This window comes from Pteropus medius, unplaced genomic scaffold (assembly GCF_902729225.1).
Source record: "Pteropus medius unplaced genomic scaffold, Ma_sr-lr_union100, whole genome shotgun sequence".
NCBI lineage: Eukaryota > Metazoa > Chordata > Mammalia > Chiroptera > Pteropodidae > Pteropus > Pteropus medius.
Window position 1 is genome coordinate 4,694,605 of NW_024345600.1, and position 26,191 is coordinate 4,720,795.

General features: G+C 42.7%; 2 protein-coding genes across 2 annotated transcripts; one reads left to right on the top strand and one right to left on the bottom strand.

Moving 5' to 3' along the window:
- Positions 1-7,076, top strand: C3AR1 (complement C3a receptor 1). Its single transcript, XM_039874255.1, has 3 exons — positions 1-153; positions 2,482-2,683; positions 4,152-7,076. The coding sequence occupies exon 3, from the start codon at positions 4,162-4,164 to the stop codon at positions 5,611-5,613; it is 1,452 nt and encodes a 483-aa protein (XP_039730189.1). The 5' UTR covers positions 1-153; positions 2,482-2,683; positions 4,152-4,161; the 3' UTR covers positions 5,614-7,076.
- Positions 7,077-7,888: 812 nt separating this feature from the next.
- On the bottom strand, positions 7,889-25,988 carry FOXJ2 (forkhead box J2). Its single transcript, XM_039874254.1, is given in 12 exon segments — positions 7,889-10,654; positions 11,518-11,616; positions 12,232-12,441; positions 13,009-13,110; positions 13,515-13,572; positions 13,575-13,912; positions 15,544-15,742; positions 16,267-16,407; positions 16,592-16,660; positions 17,436-17,510; positions 18,696-19,042; positions 24,870-25,988. Coding segments are annotated over 11 exon segments (1,713 nt in total). The 5' UTR covers positions 19,029-19,042; positions 24,870-25,988; the 3' UTR covers positions 7,889-10,565.
- Positions 25,989-26,191: the final 203 nt, after the last annotated feature.

Sequence of the window (26,191 nt, forward strand, 5' to 3'; positions counted from 1 at the left end):
TATCAACACAAATGAAGAGACAGAGGAAAGAGGAAGAGCTTAACAAATTTTCTAAACATACTTTATGACTTGATTGGTTAAATGTGAAAGCCAGACAATTCGTGGGGGCCTCCAGATCAGTACTGAAGCATCAGCTACTGTCACAGGATTTTGGTAAGAAAACTTAGATCCACTTGATGATTTGCGCATAGCTTGTTTTGCTTATTACAGATAATGATTGGAGGGTTATTACCTTCTATTTCTCCTCATTTTTTCCCTAACTTATATTTCTTTTGTTTTTCTCCCCATAAGCACTTCTCTTTTTTTAAATATTTCACATTCGATTATCTTTGCTCTTAACATTTTCATTCTGAAACTAATAGTAAATTTTCATGTCATTTTACCCCCTTCTCTTAAATAGGCTGTTTTTCCTTCTGAACATTGATTTCAGATTCTCCCAATAGTTTTGTTTTTCAAATGACTGATTGCCTATTTTGTCTTTACATATGTATTTTCTCTCATTCCATTTCTCTCTTTTTTTCTTTTATCCTTTTATTTATTCCTTCTTGCTATTGACTTTGTAATCCTATCACTACTATTTGATTCTGGAATCTAATTTTCTTTTCCTATCATAGTAGAATTTTAGTTTCAGGATTTTATTTATCTTTTTAGTTGATGTCAGTCAATTCAGTATTAAAAGCTAAAATGTAAAAAATTCTCTCCTACCCTTAAGGGTAGAAGTATTTTTTAGTCAGAACACTTGGAAAAATGTAGAAAGTGATCTTGTTCTGAAAGACTTTTAAGACTTTGATTTATATATACTTTCATTTCAAAATAGATATTATGTAATATTTAAAATAGCTCCTGCCAGATGATTCAATTGCTTGATACTGAAATTTGGCTTGTGTCAGTCTTTATTACTTCCATTTGTGCAGCTCTCGGTACCTTTCCCCTTGTCAGCAAAACCAACGACTTTTTCATTTATGTGATTCTTTGTAGTAAGTGTATTGGCCTAACAGTCATTGGACGTAGGATCTGAGAACCCTCCTAGTCGCATATATGTAAAAGTCACCTAATTTGCAGAGTATCAGAGTCAAAAACTGCAGAATAAGAGTAGAGACCAGGAGAGATGATTACTAAATTTCTTTTTAATCTTAGCATTCTGTGATTCTATCCTTCTCTCAATATTTTACGAATCTATGAATAACTATTTATTTTGAGTAGCACAGTGGATCAGGGTCACCGAAATGCACAACAGGAAAGGAAGGGACTCTGACAGGACTTGAATATTTGAGTAGGTAAGGCTACAAGAAAAGAAATGAGAATCACTTCTTTTTATTATTATCTTGTTGATTCAGTTATTTTAACTTCCGTTAATTATTTAAGACCCTATGACAACATTCGATTAACTCAGCAGAACTATTTTCTAGCCACAAAGTATTTTGGACCTCTATAAGAGGAAACATAAATGCTGTTACAGCCAGTAAGAACTAGGAACTGGAAAACAAAAAAGAAGTTAAAAGAGACTGCGTTTTTACTGGATTAAATGAATAAAAACAAGAATTTTAAATTTAGTTGAAAAAAGTAAAAAAGTAAACCCCTAAAATGAGCATCTATCTATTCAATATTTAATGTTTATCTCATATAAGGCATTGTGCTAAATTCTATGGAACAAGCATTTAGGAACAAGACTCATTTTTATCATAATGAAATTTAAAGCCAGTATGATAAATAAGACAGATACTAAAATAACTACAAGATAAAATGCATCATTGAACAGAGAATGTGAAAGGAGGTTCAAACTACGCACATACACATGCGCACACACACACACACACACACACATATTTTAAGAGGCTGAAGAACTAATTTCTGATTGAGATTATTAGAGGAAGTTTCAAGGAAGATATAATATTTGAGCTTGATCTTGAAGAATAGCTAGGATTTTAACAGGTAGAGATTAAAAATAGAAGAAAGAAGTTATGGTGAAGGACATAATTGCAGATAGAAGAAAATAGCATTAGTCAAGGAACAGAAAATGGCATTAACTTGAAATAGTGAGCTGTTCAGGAAAGCTGTAGAGTATGTTTATGAGAGTGTTCAGAATTAGGAGAAGGTAATGTCAGAGACCAAGAGAAGAGAGTGTTAAGGGGCCAATGTATCAAATGACACATATATTGTGGAGATGACGACCGAGAAAAGAATGTTTGGATTTGTTATTTAGAAGTAATTTTAGTGGAGAATAGGGGCAGAAGACAAATTACACAGGGTTAAGAAGTGAATGGTGAGAACAAGAGACCCCCAAACAAGCCAGTATCCTTGAAAAAGAGAAACTAGGCTAAATTAAGAGACTTAAGAAACCTAACATCCTGATGCAAGTGTGATCCTATATTAGATGTAATTGTGGGCAAATCAGCTACAAAAGGTATTTTTGGGAAAGTTGGAAAAAATTAAATATTGAGTATTCCTTAAGGCAGAAGTCCCCAACTTTTTTGACTCCAGGGACCGGTGCTCCTATGAGAATCTAATGCCTGATGATCTGAGATGGAGCTGAGGCAGTGATGCTAGCGCTGGGGAGTGGCTGCAAATACAGATGAAGCTTCACTTGCTGGCCTGCTGCTCACCTCCTGCTGTGCAGCTTGATTCCTAACAAGCCACACACTGGTACCAGTTCAGCCCAGGAAGTGGGGACCCCTGCTTTAAGGTACAATCTTACTGTATAATGTGGAGACTGGTAACTGAAAAAAGAAAGCAGTTTATAAAATAATATGTATTCACACCTATGTTCACAGAAGCATTATTCACAACAACTAAAAATGGAAGCAACTCAAATATCTATTGACAGATGAATGGATGACAAAATATGGTCAATACATACAATGGAATATAATTCAGCCTTAGTAAGGATGGAAATTCTGACACAGGCTACAACATGGATACAAATTAAAGACATTATACTAAGTGAAATAAGCCATTCACAAGAAAATGAATGCTATATGATTCTACTTGTACCATAGTCAATCACCTAGAAATAGAAAGTAGAATAGTAATTGTCAAGGGCTGGGGGAGAGGAAAGGGGAAATTGTTATCTAGGGTACGGAGTTTCGGTTTCGTAAAGTTAAAAAGTTTTGGAGATTGTGCAATAATGTGAATATATTTAACACTACTGAACTGTACACTTAAAAATGGTTAGATGGTAAAATTTTATGTTATATGTATTTTACAACAATTAAAAAATTTTAAAAACCAATATGTATAGTATGATCTAATTTTGTTACATTTTTCTTAACAAAAAATATGCATACATAAATACATGTGTGTGTATGTATATACATATACATAAAAGATCCAGAAGGATCTAAATGAAGGTGCTAAAGTAGTAATCACTGACATGGTATATGACATTTTTATCTTCTTATTTTTGCTTGCCTATATTTTCCAATTTTTCCTCATGCAAATATTCTGCTTTTGTAATAATAAAGCTATTGTTTTCATTATATTCATAAAAAAACAAATAAATAAGAAATAAATGATGGGTGATGAGGAAATCAATCCCAAGAAGGTAAACTTCTCTTGAGACATTGGATAGCAAAAGGAAAAGCTGAGGTTGCATCCAAAAGACATAACTGAATCTAGGACACCTTTTTCGGTGGTGTTGAGTCCTTTGAAAATCTGGGAGAGGGGATGGATGGAACTTCTGCTCTCAAAGAAATTAAAATATGTAAAGTTAAAATTTTTTGTATCATTTGAGGTGGTGATAGAGCTTGCCAAGGCCCTTTCATGGATCTCAAATTGGGAATCTCTGGTCTACAAGTTATTGTTTGTTTGTCCATTAGGCTCATTTTTTTTTTTTTTAAATAGGGGTTATTAGGTAAGGAAAGAAACTAGAGGAGAATGAGAGATTGAAAGTGCAAGAAAAAGGAGAAATTTATGTTGATATGAACTTCCAAATGAGGTTATTATTTTGATGCACATTTAAATTGATACAATAGATTTTAAATGGTCTAGCAGAGAATGTTTTTGTGTGATCCAGTGTGAAGTCGAGGAACAAAAACTAACAACGTAAGGGACTTTGTGGTTCTACATCATCGTGTGGGAAAGTTAGAATACTAAGACTACTCATTTTAAAAAAGATAATGTTAGTTTAAATGTTTTTGTTCATCTTTTTGCAGGAGTTTAGCCATGGAGTCTCTCTCTGCTGAGACCAATTCAACGGACCTATCCTCACAACTCTGGGATGAACCCCAAGTAATTCTCTCTATGGTCATTCTCAGCCTTACTTTTTTATTGGGATTGCCAGGCAATGGGCTGGTGCTGTGGGTGGCTGGCCTAAAGATGCAGTGGACAGTGAACACAGTTTGGTTTCTCCATCTCACGCTGGCAGACTTTCTCTGCTGCCTCTCCTTGCCCTTCTCCCTGGTTCACTTGGCTCTCCAAGGTCGCTGGCCTTATGGATGGCTCCTATGCAAGCTCATTCCCTCCATCGTCATCCTCAACATGTTTGCCAGCATCTTCCTGCTGACTGCCATTAGCCTAGACCGCTGTCTTTTGGTACTCAAGCCTATCTGGTGCCAGAATCACCGCAATGTGAGAACAGCCTTCGCTCTCTGTGGATGTATCTGGGTGGTGGCTTTTGTAATGTGTATACCAGTGTTCATATACCGGGAAATGTTCACTGTGGACAACCATAATATGTGTGGCTACAATTTTGGTGTCGATAGCTCCTTAGATTATTCAGACTTCACCTTTGATCTACTGGAAAATGGGTCTCTTGACAACTCCATTTTTCAGCTGCCTGGAAAAATGGACGATAGGTTAGATGCTTTCTCTTTACAAACAAATAATCATCCTTGGACAGCTACCACTGTCCTCCATTCTCAAACACTTCAAAGACCTTCTGGAGATTCACTCCCTGTGGATTCAGCTAGATTATCTAGTCAACCTCCATATTATACTTTATTTAAACTTGATGATAAGGTCTCACCTACAATCCCCAGTGGGTTTCCCATCGATGATCACAGAACTAACCCACTGGATAACTCTGATGCTTTCCTCTCTACTGATTTAGAGCTTTTCTCTAGTGACTCGAACAATTCCTTATACACGACTGAGCTATCCTGGACAGATTTCCAGGATGACAATTTAGACCAGTTTCCATATGACAATCAAGTTCCAACACCCCTGGTGGCAATAACCATCACGAGGCTAGTGGTGGGTTTCCTGCTGCCCTTTATTGTCATGGTGACCTGTTATAGCCTCATTATCTTTCGAATGCGACGGGGCCGCTTCACCAAGTCCAGGAGCAAAACCTTCCGAGTGGCCATGGTCGTGGTCATTGTCTTCCTTGTCTGCTGGGCCCCATACCACATTTTTGGTGTCCTCTCATTGTCTATTGACCCAGAAACTCCCTCTGGGGAGGCTCTGCTGTCCTGGGACCATGTGGCCATTGCTCTAGCATCTGCCAATAGTTGCTTCAATCCCTTCCTCTATGCCTTCATGGGGAAAGATTTTAGAAAGAAAGCAAAGCAGTCCATGCAGGGCATTCTAGAGGCAGCTTTCAGTGAGGACCTCACACATTCTACCAGCTGTACAACAAACAAAGTCTTTTCAGAAACAAACAGTAGAGTTGTGTGAAAATATGGAGCACTGACTCAAGCAGAGCTATTAGGTATTCACCCAGTGTAACATGTTTCCAAAAGGATGAGGGACATACATGGTGAACAGGGGATTTAAGAAACTATCAAAGAATCAATCTAGAGGTGCTCAGAGTGTGGTCCCAAATTAGTGGCAACAGCAGCACGTGGAAATTTGTTAGAAATACAAAATCTCAAGCCCCACCCCAGACTTCTTAACAAGGTCTTGTTTCTGATGAATGCTAAATCTGAGTCATTGTAAAAATCAGTCTATTTCTATCCCAAACTAATCCACCTGGGATAAATCTATTGTGAAAGGATATTTCCATCATTAAATTTTCTATTTAGTATATCTAAATTCCCTTCTAGATTCATTTTAAAACAATTTCTTCTAGTTCTGAGTGAAAGATGACCATTTATTCTATGGCTTTGTGGTTATGCTGCTGATGGTAGCGGGGATGGTTTTAAATAAAAAGAAGGTGCAAGAAAAAAAATGTCTGTGAAAACGAGGATTTATGAGACTGAGTCTGGAGCAGAGTACAGTGCCAGATGCTTCCTATTTGGGATACTCATGGATATAGAACATAGAAATTCTAAGTTTCCATTATTACAACTAAATAAGCATCTCTTGTGTAAAGACAGACTACTGGGCATCTAAAAACTTACTCATGAACTGGTATGTAAGCTGTTGTTTGGGGAGTTCTCCTGTCTATTTGTTTATTATTCTATCTGCTTATTGATAGAGCCATCTACCTTTCACTTCTTATCTTAAACTCAATTCCCTTATTCCTCCCCTACCTCTAAGTTTCCTTCCACATTAGACTGTACATCTACTAACCTCTAATTTCAAAAGTTTCAAATCATTGAAAAATGACTGAATACCCTTCAAGAATACCATCAAACTTATTAAAGCATGACTATAGGTGTGTATCTTTCACGCTAAAATTATCAGATAATATCTTTAGGTTTTTAAAATTAATTTTTATCTTTACCAAAATAATACATGCACACAATTTAAAGACAATTCAAGGTTTATGTTGAAATATAAGAAGTTGCATGCCCCACTCTGCCCAACCACTCCCTCCCATTTCCCAGAAGTAAACCTCGCAACAATTTTAGATGTTTCTTCTGATATCTACCATATTTCTAAGTAACGTGCTTATGCTAATAGTTTTTGTAGACATGATAAAATGGCTTATTTTGAAAGATGAAGAATTTTATCCATACACGTTCATATTTTTTGTTTATCCATTTTCTTAATATTCATTAACCATCATACTTTAATTCATTCATGACCATTTTCTTCCACTTTATCTATCCCAACCATTATATATCGTTTTCCTCTCTTTTCATTTTGTAAGAGCATTGTTCAATTCCATATCACCTTCTCATTTTCTCTATATAAAGCTTTGTGTTAAAACTCAAAAATTTCAGGTTTGCCTGTACTACAACAGAGCTTCATATAAGCTGTTACTTGTAAGGTAATGTCTGATGCGATGTATATTTGCAATGCTACCTTCCAATTTAATCTGCTTATATATTTGATGCGAATAAATGCTTTCTTTCTTATGGTTCATTACAAGGCTTGGAGATTCCTGGATCCTTTTAATTGTTTGACATTCAGAATATATCATAATCTCTAAATATGCAGCAAATAAATCTCCTTGTGGGTAGCTGTAGGCTTGTTCTAATGGCAATTAAGTAGCCTTCTGGAAATCTCAACACATCTCACAAGATCCTGGGTATTAGTTCCAAACTTCTGGGGTTAATATGTAGGATATTAGGATAAATGGACTTGGCATAGTTACAAAAATTCAATAGCTGGCATTTCCCAACTCCTTTTGAGAGCACCATTTGCCTTAGAAATTGGAATTCCTTCATTTTTAATTAAAAACTCTCCTGAGTATCTGTAAATACTCACAGGAAGTCCCAAATTGGGACCCATCTCCTCCCCAAATTGCAGTATTTTAATTTTTTAAAATATCTCAGAATGCAAGGTGGCCTTGTCCACATACCAAACTGCAAAGAGTGACTGCCTCTCCCAATGGTATTTCACTATCTTTAATAGCATTTGAAAAGGGGAATGTTAATGGCATGTTTCAAATTCTTCTCTCCTATCAATCTTACAAAAAAATTCCGGTCAACTAAACAAAACTTGTAGTGTAAGGTGGGGGAGGGGCAAAAGACTAATTGAAAACAAATGTTTCACATTTCTCCCTTCCTATCCTGGCAAAAAGAAATTTGAGGCCAGCACCAAAAAAATAATACCAGAAACATTCTTTTTTGTTTTTATTAAGAAAGCATGCAAAAAAAAACAACAACTTGTGAGACCATACCCCCCACTTCCCAGCCTGCACCAACGCAAAGCATATGGGTGGTATGAAGGACTCACCAAACCAGAAACATAGGGGTTGAAGAGAGGAAGGCAGGGATGGGTGGATCTATACCAAATAATTGTTCCTTCTATCTTTCTCCTCCACTTTCTCCCTTATTTCCTCTTGCAGGCAGTGAGCTCCTGCAGTTTTGCACACATCACCCAATATAACAACAATGACTATACTTCAAGTCCAGCAGTGCTGAACTAACATGAAAAAGTAGTAGTATTCCATTTCAGGGGGGGTGGGACTGAGGCCCAAATAGGGCCAGGTTTGTCCTGTGCCATTGAGCAAGACTGAGTTTAGTGGAGGGGAGCTAAAATCCCACGGGGCCTGATGGCCAATCTCCAGCCCTAACCTCAAATTTCACCAGAGTTCTTAATGAGACTAGTTTTAAGACACAGATGAATTATGATCAAGGGACATTTACATGTATGATTTAGTCTACCCTTGTGAACCCTGTCTGGATCTGAGTAGAAAAGGGTTTCAGAAAAGAGGAGTGATAATATGTAAAGGAGACATTTTAGGGAGAACAGATGGGAAGTTGTGTGCAGGAGGCACCTTGATTGGAAAGAATATGGAAAAGATGCCTAAAATAGGGAAACCGGGCAAAGGCATTTTGCTACCCTCTAAGAGAAATTCTCCTTTCCCCAACGCGAAATATTATGTCATACTTCAACTCCACTAACTGCCCTCCAACACGATGGGGGATTCAAGCCACTCATGCCCCTATCTCTTACGAAGAACCTCAAAGAAATAAAGTGCTCTTTAATCAATTGCCCTTTCTTGACCCTTTACTTCAGCCTCACTGGACCTCTTCAACTCCCTTACAAAGAAAAGAAGGGGTGGATGAGGGGGGAAAGCAGGAGAGTGAAAAGCTAAATCTCTTGGAAATCATCAGGAAATGAAAGAATATGAACAAAAAGCAGAAATCACAGAGAGAGCAGCCTTGTCCATTCTGTACATTTTGTCCTGTAGCTTTCAGAAAGTAAATGTTCAGTGAAATAGCAACAGAAGTAAAATTGTTCTTCCCTTCCATAATTAAATTCAACAATTAACATTAAATATACACTAAGTACTTTGCAGCAAAATCATGGCCACTCCTTATTAAAGGAGATAAGTTATCCCTATACCTTTTTCTGGGGGTCTCTCTTGGCCCCTACTGAACTCTTCCCTCTAGATTATATACTCCACACTACTAATTTCCTTCACCCCTCAACAGTCTATTGTAAAAGCTTCAGCCCCAATGATCTGGATTCCAAGAGAAGCATTTGTCTACATAGTTAAATAACTGAAATATTCCCTACCCGTATCTATGCCAGGTCTATTTTCCTTTGCCCACCCTCCTACCACCGATTAGGTTTGGTTCTGCTGATAGATAAAAAAGAGATTCCCATCCTGTCCTAGGACATGACGAAAGCAAGAGTGATAGTGGCTTACTTTTCTATCTTGAGAATGCCAGAAAATGAGGGAAGAAAATGAAGTGGGTAGAAGAGGTGAGCAAACCACCAAAGGAGGACAATATTTGCTGGATGGGAAAAGAGGTTTGAAGGATAATTTGTAAATGCAAATAAGAGCCACAGTTAATTTTCAGAGAAAATTTCTTTAAAAAGGCAAAATGGTTCAACTGAAAACATCTCCAAAAGGCCGACCTTAGCTGAATAGCTGTCCTCATCTCCACCATAGCAACAGAATTCCGGCTCAGACCCACCCTGTCTCCCATAGAGAATGGGCTAGGATAAAGCGAATGGATGTTTATTTGACACAGTGTTAGATACCCAATTTCCAAATATTTTACAGTATTCTACTCAACCCACCCCAGGCCTCTTTTTCCTCTAGGATTTTATTGTCACCCTCTGGCACCACCACTTTCACTCTGACCCTTGATGGGGCCTGAGGATCAGCAGAAGTAAGGAGCAAAGATATAAAGGGACAAGGAAGAGCTCAGAGGACAAAATTAGCACCATTGAGTAAAACCTGCAAAGTTGTGGCTGCCAAGCAGTGTTTGAGATCCCTTCTACTTGATAATGTGGCCTCTCCAGTCCTGGACTGAATTAATAAGAACAGAAAACAAATTAGGGCCAAAAGGTGGGATTAGCATTGACTTTCTCTGAGAGAAAGGTAAATCAGACTTTGAAATCTTTCTCTGTAGCTATCATTGCCTCACTTTCCAGCCAGATAATTTTAAATTAGCAAGGGGTGGACACAGTCCATAGTATAGGGACAGGAGACAGGGGACAGCATATAACCAATAATAATAATAATAATAATATAATAAGAATAATAATAAAAGAATTAGGGAAAAAAAAAACAAGAAGGAAGAGGAAGAACAAGGCAGGAAATGGGTTATCTTCGGCAGCATCTTGCGGTGGCTTCTCTGACAGAGAAAGAAAAAAAAGAGGATATATATATATATATCTACATATATATATCTCTCTCTATATATAGATATATATATAGATATATATATAGATATATATATATATGCAAGGTGGGGAGCGATGGGCTAGGGCTGCTCTCTCCCCACTGCCAGGCTTCACCACCCAGCCCTGGGCTGAGGGCCACACTCTATGATGCACTAAGTGATCAAGTCCCAATCGAAGTCATCGGGGATCTCCTCATTGGCACCAGGAGGTGGAACTGTTGGCCGAGGGACCATATGGTGTGCTGTCAGGAAGAAAGAAAGAGATTTTAAAAAAGAGTGGATGGGATGCTATCTATCAGTTAGATGGACAGAGCTCAACCCCAAATAAAACCATGAGAATCGTCTGGTGAGGCCCCAGGAAATAAACTATAGTAAATTAGGTCCCATGACAATATAATAGTATGCAGCCATTAACACTTATACTTATGAAGACTGTGTAATAATGCCAAAAAACATACAGAACACACTATTATATGAAATAGCAGTACAGAAATTGGTGTATGTATTACATGGATAAGGAATACATGAACAAAGAGTCAGATGTCACCCAAAAACCTGAAAACACTTGTGGTTTGGCAGGATGATATTAGTGATTTTTCTAAAATGTATTTAAAGGTGAAGGGTCTGTTCAGTTTGTACTATTTATGTTAATTTAGGGTCTCCCCTGCCTTCCTACCATCAGAGATGGTTCAATCCCAGACCCCCAGTAGTAAAGGTCAGGCGACAGGAAAGCAGACAAGGGCACAAAGCAGGTATGTTTGCATACCATGTTCATTTTATTCGTCTGAGTATATCTCTCAGATTCCAAAGTTAGACATAATCGTTCTACATATCCATCTTTTGTTTACATTCATGCTTTTAATTCCTTTCATTATTGCAGGTACCAGCTAATTTTAAAGTAAATCAGTCTTCTTTAGTCTCCTATGACATACACCTCCTTAGCAGGTGGCCCACCCTCTAGCCTTGGGAATCATGAAGGCTCACCCCTGCCAGCAGATGCAGACAAAAAGACAGAGAATGCAGCCTCAGAGCCAGAGGAAAGTGAAACAACTTGTCAGGGTAGACAGCGTTTGCTTGGTGGTGAAACAAGTTTCCTGGCTCTTACCTGGGCGGTTGTATCCTGCTGAGTCCTGGGTAGGGATTGGATACATTGGTGATGGGCCAGGGTAGAGGTGGGGAGCTTGTGGGTGCCCGTAAGAGTTCACTGCCAAAGAAGACAAGAGTTACTTGAGTGAGATCATTATATTCAATAAAGCAGGGTCCAGTAGACAGGGGGAAAACAATACTCTTCCTCCCCTTAATTTCTTCTCCCTTCCTTGCTCTGTTCTGTAGCTCTTGTGGGCATAAAGCCTTTCTGAAGAAGCTATCAGTCCTCACCACTTAGGGTAAAAAGGAACCAGATACCAGAACTGTGAAAGATCACAGCTATTAGAAGAATGACAAATATATAAACAGGATCACTGACTCTCATGTCACTGGTTTGAAGATCATATAATGGTAGAGAGTCATAACTTCACCTGATATCATCCAGATAGGGGTTACTGAGACACAGATTTGAAATGTACACCTTCTCCTCCCTCTTCTTCTGTAATCCTAATCTCCCAAATCAAGGTCTAAAAAGGAATCATGTGGTTTATTTCTTTGGCATTTTTTAGCATCTACCGATATAAGAGATGTCCGGCCAATGTGGTGGACAAACCAGGCCCACTGCTCGGTTTGGATCTTGCCCATAAGAGAAAATTCTCAATTCTTCTCTGCCCTTCTCCTCTCTGTCTTCATCAGAGTCTCTACCTTTTTGGCCACTTGCTTTGTTCAGTACCTTGGTTCAGGGCTGCTTCTTGTTTGCCGCTGGTGAGGGCACAGGAGTCAGCAATACGGGCAGGAGCTGGTGGCCTATGGGAGCTCCCTTGCGGGGGCACATGACCAGTCTGAGTAAGGAAGTGGTTGAGGGAGTCACACAGATTGGCAATGTGATGCTGGTCAAGGCTCCAGTTCTTCTGCTCTGCCTGTCGCAGACTCTCCATTAGTTCTACAAACAGAAAAGTAAGAAACTCTAGCCTTGCAGAGGCCCCAGAGCCCCTGCCATCTATCCTATCTCACTGTTCCAACCACATCATAAATCAACTCCACTGATTATACCCATTACTAATAATAACTGGCATCTGTTAGAGCTCCACATTATCAAACTCTCATTCCATTCGTTTGTTAATAAATTATTACAATTTCCATCTTACTAATGAATAAAACAAAATTTCAAAGTGGCTGAATGAATTAGCCATAATCGCACTGTCAGTAAATGGTGACAAAACTATAAAACAGTGGTCCAGGTTTTCTGAATTCCTGAGAGCCTTCTCTCTCCCAGAGACAGAATTGGCTAGAATGAACCACTGCCATATTTTGAGTTAAGGCAAAATTAATTACAATTAATTTGCAAATAATATCAATATTATCCACCTTGTAAAATATGGAGGGGAAACAATAAAATGTTCAGTCCTCAAACTTCACTTAATCGTCCCCTTCTGTTCTGGTTTCTTTTGGATTTTCCCACTTACCATGTACCCTTTTTTCCCTCAGTCATCATCCTTTGATCACTAACCTGAGAACTGTGACTGCTCAATGCTGGACCAATTGAGCCGATTCACCATCTTGAAGCTTTCCTTTAAGGAGTCGATACTGGAGCACCAGTCAGGAGGAAAGGCTGTAAAGAAGAGGGCGAAGTGGGAATAACAGAGTCAAGTGTAAGACGGCAGCCAAATAATAGCAGACTGACTACAAGCAAGATTCTTGCATTTATACAGGTTATCGATTGCATTACCAAGATAATTTTGGAATCTCCCTCCCTGGAGATTTAAGATGAGTAAAGATATCTATACTTTATGCGTTAGGTGTTGATGGCCCAGCTCATAGGCAGGAGAATATGTAAAACAATCCCCATGATTTCTTCAAGAATTCTATAATACAGAGCTCGAAGTAGCAACTTTTGTTGGCTCAGGTGAGCTCTCGTGGAGGAACGAGGCTAAAAGACTCACTATTAACTTCCTAATAAATTGCACCTCCATGCCAGAGTCAGAACAAGGATCTCCCTGCATCCTCCTTACTCACCAAAAGCAGTACTGTTGATAGGAGCCTGGCCTTGTGCCTGTGGCTGTGGTGGTGGTGGCTATGGTAGGGAGGTGGGGGGTGGGGATGGTGCTGATGAGGATGGTAGCCTCCGTGCTGCAGCGGGGGTGGATGCATGGCCATCACAGAGGGAGGCCCATAGCCTTCAGCCCCAGCTTGCTTTCCCCCTGGTGGGGTACAACCATCTGGGCTTGGGGTGTGTAGTGGAGGGGCACCCCCGACAGTTGAGGGGCCCTGGGCTGGTGCCTGCTGCTGCTGTGGCTGTGATTGTTGGGTCTGTGGCGGCGGCGGCGGTGGCTGCTGTTGAGGTGGTGGCTGCTGCTGCTGGTACATGTAGTAGTTGTTAGAGGGTGGCATGTCCCCCAGGAGAGACGAAAAGCCTGCGGGGTGGGAGGAAACAGGTGAGTGACTTGGGTGATGTATTTTTCACTCAACAGGATTTCCACTGGGTTGAGGTGGGTGGCCTCAGACAGAAACCACAGACTTCAAAGGCTAAGGTGTTCTGGGACAGCTTGGACCCTCTTGGCCCCCTCTTTGGTAGGTAAAACAGACAAAGGAAGGGCGCTGACAGTGTGGCGGCCACTGATATTTTAGCAAAAAGGGCAATATGTACTTTTTTGTGCTATTTTACAGGGATTTGGGTGTAGGCCTGTAACCACAGTTTCAAAAGAAACCAGACGTTAGGTAAAGTTTAAAAGTACATTATAAAGGAAACAAAGCCATTGAACATCTATCTTCTCCTCCTTCTTATTGTCTCTACACCCTTCTACTTTTCCTACCACCTTCTCGTATTCACTAGTAACAAATGGAGCTGTGGTGAGGAATGGAGTAGGGATGGACGAATTTCTCAAATAGATCGGGCAAGGAAGGACTAGAGATTGAGGCTAGGGGCTTTCGGCCACCATTACATTCGAGTGAACACTTTGCTATCCTTGCTCAATCTAATTTTTTACTTTGTTTTTGAGAGCCCTTCCATGGTCCCCACTTCTAACCAACCAATCACCTGAGTTGCACTCATTTCTCAAGCAAATGCTACAATCTCGGAACACAACTCTAGATATGAATCTTCTTGGATATAAAAGTAATTCACGACAATTAATAGAAATTTTCCAAAAAGTGACTCCTAACCGCTTTTAATCATTTCATTTGTCTCCTGCTGCCTATACAAGGCCATAATATAGAACGAGGTCTGATGACTCACCTGAAATCTTGAATTCACTCCTATCTCTAATTTCTTTAAAAGTAAACCAAAACAAAACCTAGAAATTATAGAGGGCTAAACCAGGTATTCTCTCAAAGAGCCTCCTAATAAGGACTTTAAATCACTTTTACATCATAATTCAGGAAATTATGGATAAGATATAAACTGATAGTAGGAAGGCTTGTTAATTGTGTTAGGAGTGATCATGGAAATGGATAACTTAAAAAAAAGCCTTTATAATTAACGATTCACTGAAAGAGTATTTACAAGTGGGATGGCATGTCTGAGAATTGCATCCAATTACTTTACTTGAAAACAAAGCTAGGGGTAAGTGAAACAAGCTTAACAAAATACTGGTAACCGTTAAAGTTGGGTTATGGAAACATGACGATTTATACACTATTTTCTCTATTTTTGCATCTGTTTGAAATTTTTCCTAATAAAAATTCACATAAATATAAATATGCTAAAGAATAAAATTAAATTGTTCTCGCAATGAAACACAGGGATTCTTAGGGAAAGAAAATGGCTGTCCCCTAGTGGCCATTCCGTAAATGACTTGCTTTCCGCCATACAAACGCTGCCCCAACTCACTTTCCGAAGCTAATAACCCAGCTCCCGTCTTGAAACAGCTGACCTTCAGAACGAAGCCAGAAGAGCTCAACGCCCAGCAGTTTGGGTTCATGACATGCTTCCCCTGACCAGGGATCAACCTCTTTTGTGTTAAAAATCAGAAGGGTGATAAGAGAACGTCACCGCCTGTTCAAAAACGTAAGGACGACCATGCTTCTATCCCAACCGCGGACTCACCGTGCTGAGAGGAGGAAGAGGACTTCTCCAGCATGGATTTGTAGAGGTTGCGGAAGGACCAACTCAAGTCCTGAAAATTGATCTCTGAGTAGGAGAATTTGAAGTCATGGTTGGTGTTATACAAGGGAGGGGGACCTTCAGCGCTTTCCCGGCCTGGAGCCCCTGCTGCCACTGCTCCGCCATCCACAGACCCTGTGCCCTGCAAAAAGAGGCAAGAACGACTTGATCCGCGTCCTAAATGAGGGACCAATACAACCTTTTAATGGTCACCAAGCTCTCCGGCCTGTCTTCTTTATCTTCTCCCAACTTTTCAAAGAAAGAGTATCACTTTCTCTTTCTTTTCTCATTCATTCTTATCTTGCCCTCTCCTGTGCTACATCCATGTCCTTCTTTGCCTTCTCATAACTCTTTTGGCTCCCTTTCTTCTCATCTTTTTTTTTTAATCTTTCTCAAAGTTCTATCTCTCTCTCTCCCTCTCAGTTTTCCTCTTTTGCTTTCCCCTTCTTTCCCAATTTATCTGACTAGTATATCACAGATATTCAATACATAATTTTGAACCAACAGATGCATGAATCTATTCTTCCTCCTTCCTTCCTTCCTTCCTTCCATCCATCCATCCATCCATCCATCCATCCATCCATCATCCATCCATCCATCCATCCATCCATCATCCATCCACCTTCTGCCCAAGTTCTTATGCTCCCTGTCACCTCTACTACCTACCTGGCTGTAGCTGGTGATAGATGTGGGGCTCTGAAGTGACATCTGAGGATTCCCCTCAGGAGGCAGTGAGGCTTCTCCACTCCCTGGAACACCTCCCCGGGGGCTCTTGCTTGCCTCCTGTTCTGGTGAGTCTTGGGATAGCTGAGGGTTATAAAAGAAGAAAAATATATAAGCAGAAGCTAAACTTCCTCCCAAGACCCATGGTTTCACCTCTGTTGGTATTTATTCTTCGCTTCAAATACAAGAAGAGATTGAAAATACAGGAATGAATGTGGAAGAAGCAGCTGGATCAGAAACGGCATCTCTCCATGAGGTGAGGACTTACATCATCATCTGGAGGGTGTCTTCTCTTTCGGGAGATGTCAGGACAGGTGTCGATTGTCCAATAAGAGCCCTAGAGGGAGAATCAGCACCATGGAGAACAAAATCATTATATGCGGAAATTCCCACCTTTGGAAAAGTAGATGTTTGGGAGGATTTTAACATAAAATTACAGTTATAATGAGAAAAATGACTGGAGTTTCACACAGAAACCTGAGGGTACTGGCTATTTTTGAGGAGTAAATCTGTCCTAAAAGCTCACTGTACTGGCTATTTTTGAGGAGTAAACCTGTCCTAAAAGTATATCAGAGATACCCCTGTGGTGCAAACACAGGCTTCGATTATTCTGGAGGAGCAGAGCCGTGGGATATAGTTCAAAAAGCTGGAAATGGCAGATGCAACACCTCCCTTCCATGTGATCCAAGGCGAGACTCTTGGACTTAGGCAACCACATCTGTCAAATGAAGAGAATGACCTAGCCCTTCTTCCCTTTGAAGATAAAAATCACGAGATTTTTGTATAGAAACATTCGTACAACTGTTATTAAGTCTACCTTTTACATCCAGAAAAAGTGCCACACCCAAAAAATGGGGGCAGCAAAGTCAACTTTATCATAAATATTTCTATTAAAAAAAAAATTCCATAATCTTCTTTAGTCATTCATTCTAATGGGGAGGCCCACAAGCTTGATTGCCAAGCTCTTCCTTTGAGAAAAAAAAAATAAAGCTGCTTCTCTAATTAACACGATTTCCTCTTATGGGTAATTAAAACAACCACAAGACTCTGGGTTGTCAACTACTTCTCTCTCCTTCCTGCTCCTCCCTTCAATGCTTACAGCAGTATCTCACCTTCCCAGGGTCATCCCGAGGTCTGGGCACCTTCCGGAAACACTTGTTGAGAGAAAGGTTGTGCCGAATTGAATTCTGGGGAAGCACAAACAAGTTAGATTTGAGCATTGTGCAAAGCAGAAAATTTTCTAATAGGGCACAGAGGGACACAAAAGGACATAACATACAATAGAGTTCAAGCATCGGGGTAAAGTTATCACCTCTCAACTCTTCTGACAGAAGAGATTACCTATCAGACAGCAACAGCAATGAGGTAAGGAAAATGCAGATATCATACTGATGAGCAGTAATGACTATAAATTTGATTATCATGTGCTTCTAGAAAGCTAATTATACAGTTTTTCAATCTTTCTACCCAATTGACAACAGATATATAAATGCCTCAAAATCACATTGCCCAGTTCCTATATCATGCTATCTGTAGTAAAAGCGCACTGCATTAAAACTATTTATACAAATGATGACAAATATAAATTATGAGTGAAACAAAGGCACAGTTCACCTTCGTTTTCTCAACAGCCCAGAGGATGGTCACATTCGAAGGAAAGAAATACTGTTGTGTGAATGTGTTGGAGGTTGTGGCAGCAGGGACATATTTATAAAGAAAAAAACTGAATGCCGTCAACAGTCTCCAGCTCATCATCATCTGGTTTGTATCTCAACTGGTGATTCATAGAGTGAGAGAACTATATTAAATCCTCATTCTACTCAGCAATTAGCAAATGAATTTGCTGCTCTGAAAGATTGAAAACATCAGCCTTCTCCTTTGGCTGGAAGAGGAGACCCCTTCTTCCTTTATCTCCAGCCAAATGACTTATCCTCTCATTGCTTGCTTGTGATGAGCAGTTGGTGAAAGACCTAATTATATATATTTTTTTCCTTGGTAAACAATTTTTTAAAAGATGATCACTATGTGCATTGGAAATCTGATGAGATGTCTACCACTACATAGGAAGGAGCAATGCCATGCGTTGCACAGTGACTTGAACAGAGTGGCAATCAGTATTTGTGAAATAAATGACTCTCCGTTTTGAGGAATCAGAAGGTAAGAGAATCTGAGGAGCAACAGCATCCTGCTGTCCACATAACTGTACTTAGAGGCTCAGTGTCGCTGGAGTTACTCTGAGATACCTAATGAAGGGATATACCACATCTCTGAGACAGGTCAAAGTGAACTGGACAAGGTTATAGGAAAAACAGAAGTAGAAAAAAAGGTTGTTGCAGTCTGAAAACAATCCCTGGTTATAGAAGCCAACCCACCTTCCAACCAATGCCGGCATTCTTGTAATAGGGGAAGTTATCGCAGATCCAGCGGTAAATCTCACTGAGGGTCATCTTCTTGGCTGGAGAGGAGTTGATGGCATAGGTGATGAGGGTGGCATAGCTGTATCGTGGTTTGCCATCCTGGTGGACCGCTGCCTCATCTTTGCTCAAGGTGGCATTAGGATCTGTGGGTGAGCCTGGTGGACACTTGCGGCTGCCCCCGGGAGGCCCAGCCTGGGAGGCACTCCCAAGCTTTTCAATGGTAGCTCGGAGGGTCAGCTGGGGAAGCCAATCTATGGAGGTGAGGCTACTCTCTAGGTCAGAAGCCATGGTTCTTCTGGGTTCTACAGAGAAGAGAGCAAAGGGGAGAAAAAAATAGAAGAGATGAGTGTTACCTCTGGTTATAGGTAGCAAATAATACTTGAATTCCTATTGCTTTAAAGGAAGTAGAGTTTCTTCCTGCTATAATTCCCACAGATGTGAGACAGACACAAACACAGTGGTCCCCAACCGTTTTGACACCAGGGACTGGTGTTCCTACGGGAATCTAATGCCTGATGATCTGAGGTGGAGCTGAGGTGGTGATGCTAGCGCTGGGGGGAAGCTGCAAATACAGATGAGGCTTTACTCGCTTGCTGCTCACCTCCTACTGTGTGGCTCCATTCCTAACAGGCCGGGGGCGGTACCTATCTGCAGCCCAGGCCTGGGGGTTAGGGACCCCTGCCATAGGAGACTCCACTCATGGCACAGCCCTCAACTACGTGTTCCCAGAACCCCAAAATGGATATATCACCAATTAGCTACCAGATGATAGACTGATACTTATTCTACATCTCAGTGTGGAACATGGCCAAGAGGCCTCCTCCTTCATGCAGAACTAAAAGGGAGATCAAACCACCCATCAAATTGAGCTATTCCTTCTATTCTCCTTACTTAAAGCCCTACAACATAATATTTTAAAACTATATAGAAATAATTTTTAAAAAGCACTTAGCAAGTAAAATCAACCAAAGTCTATTCTCCTATTATGGGACACTTGTTATAATTTACATACATGTACAAGTAGACAACACAAGTGAACATATAAAGAAATACAGTCTAAGTAAATAGAAATATACACTAATGAAACACACACCATACCTTTAAAGATATTTCATATTATATTTGAGCATTTGCCCTTTTAGCCCACATACATGTGCACATGAGACATATTAGATATATCCGAAGCATAAATTACATGACAACAAGCAAAGAACAGATGTGAGACAGACACAAACACAGACATCACAATTAGCTCTATAGCATACATTACCAACAGAGCACAAAGTCACACACAGAGGTAACAGATCCTAAGTACAGCTGCCCTCACACCTTGAAAGCTACCCCCTTGCAAGCTCCTGCCCACAGACACCTACACCAGGAAGAAGTCATCAACAAGGACCTCCCACTTCTCAGCCTTCTGGGCTCCACTGAGCCAGGGAGACACCCAGCTGAGTGCGCACCGGTAACAATCAGATAGCCTGGCTAAAAATAGCCACTCTGGGGCTAGGAGCTGGCTCCCCTTCTCCCGCCCTCCTCCTCTCTCCCTCCTTCCCAGCCAGGCACGCACAGCTCGCTGCACCTCCATGCAAACTCCTGGCGCTGCCAAACCGCCCACGCCTGACGTTTGCACGCCCTGCTGCCACCTACACAGCCTGGGCGCTCTCACTGGCAGAGAGGTATAGCTAGAGTGAGGTGTGAGTGGGGGGAGGAGAAAAATGATGGGTGACATCTGTATTACAGGGTCTAGAAAGGCTGGCAGGAACTACTTGGTAGCCATTTGGCACTCCCCTAGAGCTGATGCCAGCAACCCCCTAAGCACTTGCTGCCTAACAGGTTTGTGCCTGCACAGCCACCAGATTGCAACTAGTATTTCTTCCTTGTATCCCTGCGTACAATCCCACCACAGGGCATTTCTCTATCATGCCTCAGAGTTCAGAATCCTGAACAGAAATGTATTATGTATGTAACCTCCAAATCCACACCCAGAAACTATGTACAAGCATATACATACAACAGTACACAAATTCACAGTTTGCCATTCAAAGCTCAATCCCAGCTATGGCTGCCTAGTCCTCTCCTGCCTCCAACACATCTTCCAGGCCATCGGTCCCTCTTCTAGTCAGTGACTCTGCTCTCCTGGACACTTACCCCTTCCTCCTAAGGGTCAGCATTCACACTCATCTTCCTCTCCCCCAAGGTCCACACCCATGCAATCTTTGCATGTACACACTAGTACCCTGCCCTCCTCACCAGCAACACACCCACTCTACAAGGCTGAAGGAAACACCTTAGTGCCTCAGGGGACTGGGCAGCCAGAGACCCAATTGCAAGCCAAGAATCACAGGAGAGGAAGGGTGGGGGGCGTGTTTATAAATAGCTTCATGAAGGGGGTTCCCCTTTATCCTTATCTTCTCTCCCCAGCACCCTCTTTTTCATCTCACCACCATGGAAACTTAGAAACTAACAGGGACATTTAATCATTCCAAGAAGCCTCAGACCTCCTAGCATTATACCAAGTCAAAACACCACAGCCTCCGGGGTAAAGCAGGGCACTTTGGGCAGTCACCAGGTCCCGTAGCGGAGGTATCCCAGCTGGATATTTCATTTGAAATGCACCCAACATTGGGCAGCATGAGAGTAGACTTTAATTACCGAACCCATGTGGCACATGCCAATCACTGTGACTTCTGGGAAGGAAGCACTCTCAGCCTTTTGCTTGTTGTTCCATGCCCTTTCCTGTCCTTACCTCAGCACCAGGTTAGGACACTGAGGTTAAACTTAACCACTCTCCAAGCGCCCTCCCGGTCAGCCCTCCAGCTACCGCCCTAGCACTCAAAATATATTCCAGTTTTACCAGCTACAAGAAGCTTGCAGCAAAAGATCCTTCTGATCTGCCAGCACCACTCTCCTTTAACCCATCCCACTTCCTCGCTCCTGTCACTTCCCCATTCTCGAAGGGCAGCCCAGTGTGAAGAACCTCAGAAACTGAGGTTCCTCCACTCTATTCCCAACCTTGACGCGGACTCACTTAAATGTCCCTAACCACCCCACGCTCCCTGAAGTCTTGATGCCTCAGTTTCCCCCTTCGATAAAAGGGATGAAGTCATAAACACTGCCAAAGCCTCATCCCTGGAGGGACGTAAATGAAGCTTAATGAGCTCGTGGCTGCCACACATTCCACGCGCCCCAAAATAATGGCATGAGGCTAATGTTCAGGGCTATTATTAGAAAGGCAAACAAGAGGTACTTCCATTTCTCAGTCCAACCAACCTAGTTACCCAGACCTCTCTCTCCAGGTGGGCCTCGTGCCACTGGGCTTGGGCAGAACCTGAGTCAGGCCACATTCTTCTCTGCGTGTTGGAAGACTGAAAGGAAATACCCAGGGAAACTGGGAAAGGCAGCCAAAGGGCAGGCTCCATCACATCCACAGGACGTCTAATGAAGACTACAGTACTGGGAGAAAGGCGAGAAAAACAGAAAGACATTCTGTTGTAGTGGAAGACTGACCTGGGATGAGACGTGTAAGATCCAAAATTACAGGCACAGTTTTCTTCCCAGTTTTATCTGAAAGGCTAGTAATTGTTCTCTGTATGGTGCCAAGGTCAGGTATCAAGGAGTGATAACTTCCTGCTTTGTACATCATGCCAAAACTAATAGAGTAGTGGCTAAGTTAACTACATTACCAATTACCAGTCAGTCTGCCTGCGTTTCAGTCTGGGCTCCACTACCTCAAGCAAGTAACATAATGTGTGCTGTAGATTCTTCGTCTATAAAAGAGATAATAACTGTAGGGTTGTTGTTTGGATTACCTTGAGTAAATATTTTTAAAGCACTTGTAAGTGTAGCTATTACCATTTTTGAATGGGGAAAAAAGAGAATATCAGAAATGAAAAATTAGAAAACTGACAGGTCATAGAGGAAGGACTGGAAGCAGAAAGCCTGCAGTGGTTTACACTGCAAAGGCTGCACTGAGTTTGCAATAGTTTTCAGGATGTTAGAGTCTCAAGCTTTTCCTTTGGGAATAGTCTCACCCCATTGCTGATCAATGCCAGGACCAACTAAACTCCAAGGATGAAGGAATGGGAGAACATCATCTCTTATTTTTCAGGGGGGACTAGGTCTAGTCATAAGACACGATATGGAAAATAGCACTTTCTAAATCACAGTTAATTCAGCGCCATAGCCATGTGCTTCTAAACTGATTCCACAGAGGCAAGGAGAATTAGAGAAGCTCAGAGCAAGGAGGACCAGTGAAGCTGTGTGGTGGCAGTACACCTGGAGGCGTTGTGATCCTGTTCACTCTGAGCCATTCAACAAGTTGCGTTCCAGCATCTGGTAAAGTACTTTGTAAGAAATAGCTGCTGTTACACCAGAGCTAGCTCCTTTCAAAAAGTTTGGGAGAGAGTTCTAGGGTTAAGAGCCAAGGACTCTCATGCTTTTGAGACCAGAGATATCAGAAATGAAGCTCTCTCATTAGTCCTAGAAGAAGCAGTCTCTGCCTGAGACAGGGCTCTCCTGCTTGGGATGACTTTCACAGAGCCATTCACAAGGGCTCTCAATGGCCAGGGGAGGACAAGACTTTCCTTCCAGCTGGGTATCCTTACCAGGACCCTCCCCAGGTTCTTGTACAGGGGTACCTGCTTTTAGAGGCCTACCGGAAACATATAATTCTAGGTAATTGGAGGCTTGGTCTGAAAAGCACACATGTACTTGTCTCCAGACACATACCCACTCAAAACACAGAGATAAAACCACATTCGCCTGAATTAAGAAATATATGCACACCCATCATTCTAAAGCATAGTCACACAAACCTGGGTTATAGCTCCGTCTCCTACACTCCATACCACTACTAGCTGGTAGCATCCAGGACCAAGTGATGGTACTTAGAGAGTTAGGCAGCCCTCCCATGGCCCAGACAGAGAGAGAAAGAGAAAACATAAAAACCCAAGCAAGATAAAGCCTCCCAGTGGCTTTGCTGTGGGATGTAATATCCCTTACAGAAGATATTTCCTAACGGCAAGGCATGAAGGCAGTGATCCCAAGTTGAAAGGCAGAGCTCTACTAAACACATAGCCTGGGCTCAGTTATTTCCTGGCACCCTTTTTCTGCATTTTCTGAGGAATCTGGACTTTGATGATTCCTACTCCTATCTTATGAAGGGAAACTTAAATATAAGAGACTCCGAACTGAACAAGAAACAGGAAGGGAGAAGATGAGACTATTAGGTGCTTCTATGAAAGGAAACTCCTCAGAGATCAAACTTCCCTGGTGGCCAACTTATTTAGATGGAAGACTGGAAGGAGGCTGAGCAAAACATTCCTCTCTTTCTGTGCAGGATCTGATTTTTTCTTTCTTTGAGAAACTGTCAGCAAAGGACAGGAGTCAGGTAGGGAGGGGACTAGGGCAATGGTACAGGGCCAGCATTAGCGAAGAACTTCAATTTAAGAGTTGGCATTCCTCTATGCCCCTTCTTCTTGTCTCGGGACATGGGAGATTCCCATTTTCCCTTTGGATTCTATTGGTAGAGACATGCTTCCAGCCAGGCATGAGAATATCATGAGAGGAGACCTCTTGGTGTCTGATGTCTGGTGAGTGGGTACAGACTGCTTTTCCTGTCAAAGGAGCACTTATCACAGTGGGTTCGAGAACTGGCCTAGGGTTACAGATAAGAAAATGTAATACCAATGGAAGCCCTAAACAAGGCACAAAATGCCTTCATGACTTTAGTGAGGGCCTACTCTCAGGGTGACAGGGCCCAGGGATGGAGGGTGGTATGGGAGTCTGGTTGGGATGTGTCAATCACTGTTACACAGTATAGATGTAGTTTTGAAAATGCAGGCATTTTCTGATATCCATTTGCTGTCAGCATGGAAACATACACTTCCCTAGGGACCTCAGATGACCCCCATCCCATTAATCCCCAAACACTAAGAAACCCATTTCTCAGAGCCTCTGCAGCGAGATGTGAGTTTGAATCCAAAAGCTACCTCAGAACACATTTCCCAGAGGATTCTCTGAGTTATCACTCTATCTTCCCCAGTAATGAAACTTGAGAGCCACCATCTCAGCCCCCTACAGCCCACTAGTGCTTAAGACGACAGAGAGAAGATGAAAGAATGCACTAACCTGTCTCCGAGGTTCCCCCAGCAAAGGAAGGGAACCACCTTGTACTGGAGATGGGGGTTGGAGGGATTCCCCTCTTCAAAGGCAGATGAAGAGTCTCATCCTCGGTGGCTCTTCCTGTACTTGGCTGAGCCTCCCAAGCTGGGGAGGGGAACTGGGTCCCCTGAGGATGAGGAGCAGAGGGAGGAGGAGTGGGGGGAGGTGGAGAAGGAGGTCCTACCTGGGGAAGGTGGCACACCCCCCACACTCTGCCTGCTACCCTGGGGAGGAGGGGAGGAGCCTCTCCCAACCAGGAGTTGTCTCCTCCCCCTTGGGGGAGTCCCCCTCCCCCCCAAACTGGATCCTTGGGGAGCAGAGGGCTCTTTCTGTCCAACAGAGATCTGAGCGGAGGGGCTCTGCCCTGTTCCACTGTCTAGGTACAAGGAAGTTGAGGGGGGAGTTCTTCCCCTCTCCCGAAGGGGGCTGAAAGCCGATTCCTCTTCTTTCCCTGGAGTGTCCTCTGCTTCTGAATGTAAGGACTCCTCTCCGTGTGAGTACTGGAGAGGATGGAGGGTGCCTACTCCATAGGCATACCTCCCTTCTCTTTGCCTCAAAAGTCCCGAAGTGCTGAGAGTGTGTTTGGAGGGGTGGAGGCGCGCTGGGGCGGTCTCACTCTGCTTCCTTGAGTTAAAGATCGCCCCTTTCTACTTCTGGAAGTCTATTCCCGGGCCAGTGTGGGGGTTTTCTTCGCCCCCAGGAAAGAGAGACTCGCCACCTATAAGGGTCTCTTCTTTCCCTCGCCTAGGTGGTAAGGGTCTTTTCTTCCACAGGGTGAGAGGTGGCTCGCGTCCCCGCTCCCGCCTCCGCTCCTGGGGTGCCCCAGAGGGTGGGGTTTTCGTACTCCTCGCTCTCCCTGGGCCGGCCTGGGCAGCAGGGTCCGGGAGGCCGCGGCTCCGGACTCGGGTCACTGGCTACTGTGGCAGCAGCGCCTCCTCTAGTCCCGTCCCGTCCGGTCCACTCCCTTCGCGCGTGGGGCTCCCCGCGCTGCCACCTCTCCGGCTCCGGCCAGTCCAAGCTCCGGGGGAGCCAGAAGGCGGACGGACAGTGTCAGGGCTCGGCTCGGGCTCGGCTCGGCTCCGCTGCAGGCCCCGGCTCCTCCCCGGCCTCCGCGCCGCACTCCGCGCCCCTCCCCCTCCCCCGCCCGCCGGGCCGCCGCCGCCACCGCCTCCCGGCTCGGGTTAAGGAGGAGCGGGAGGCGCCGAGCCGCGGGTCGCGCCGCCGGGGGGCGCTGCGCCTGGAGAGCTGCGCCGCTGTACTCTGGCTTGTGGGAGACGCGCGCCGCCCCT

Bases quoted from the DNA above. Each gene is read 5' to 3' on its own strand.
- C3AR1 (XM_039874255.1), top strand. From the start codon at position 4,162: ATGGAGTCTCTCTCTGCTGAGACCAATTCAACGGACCTATCCTCACAA.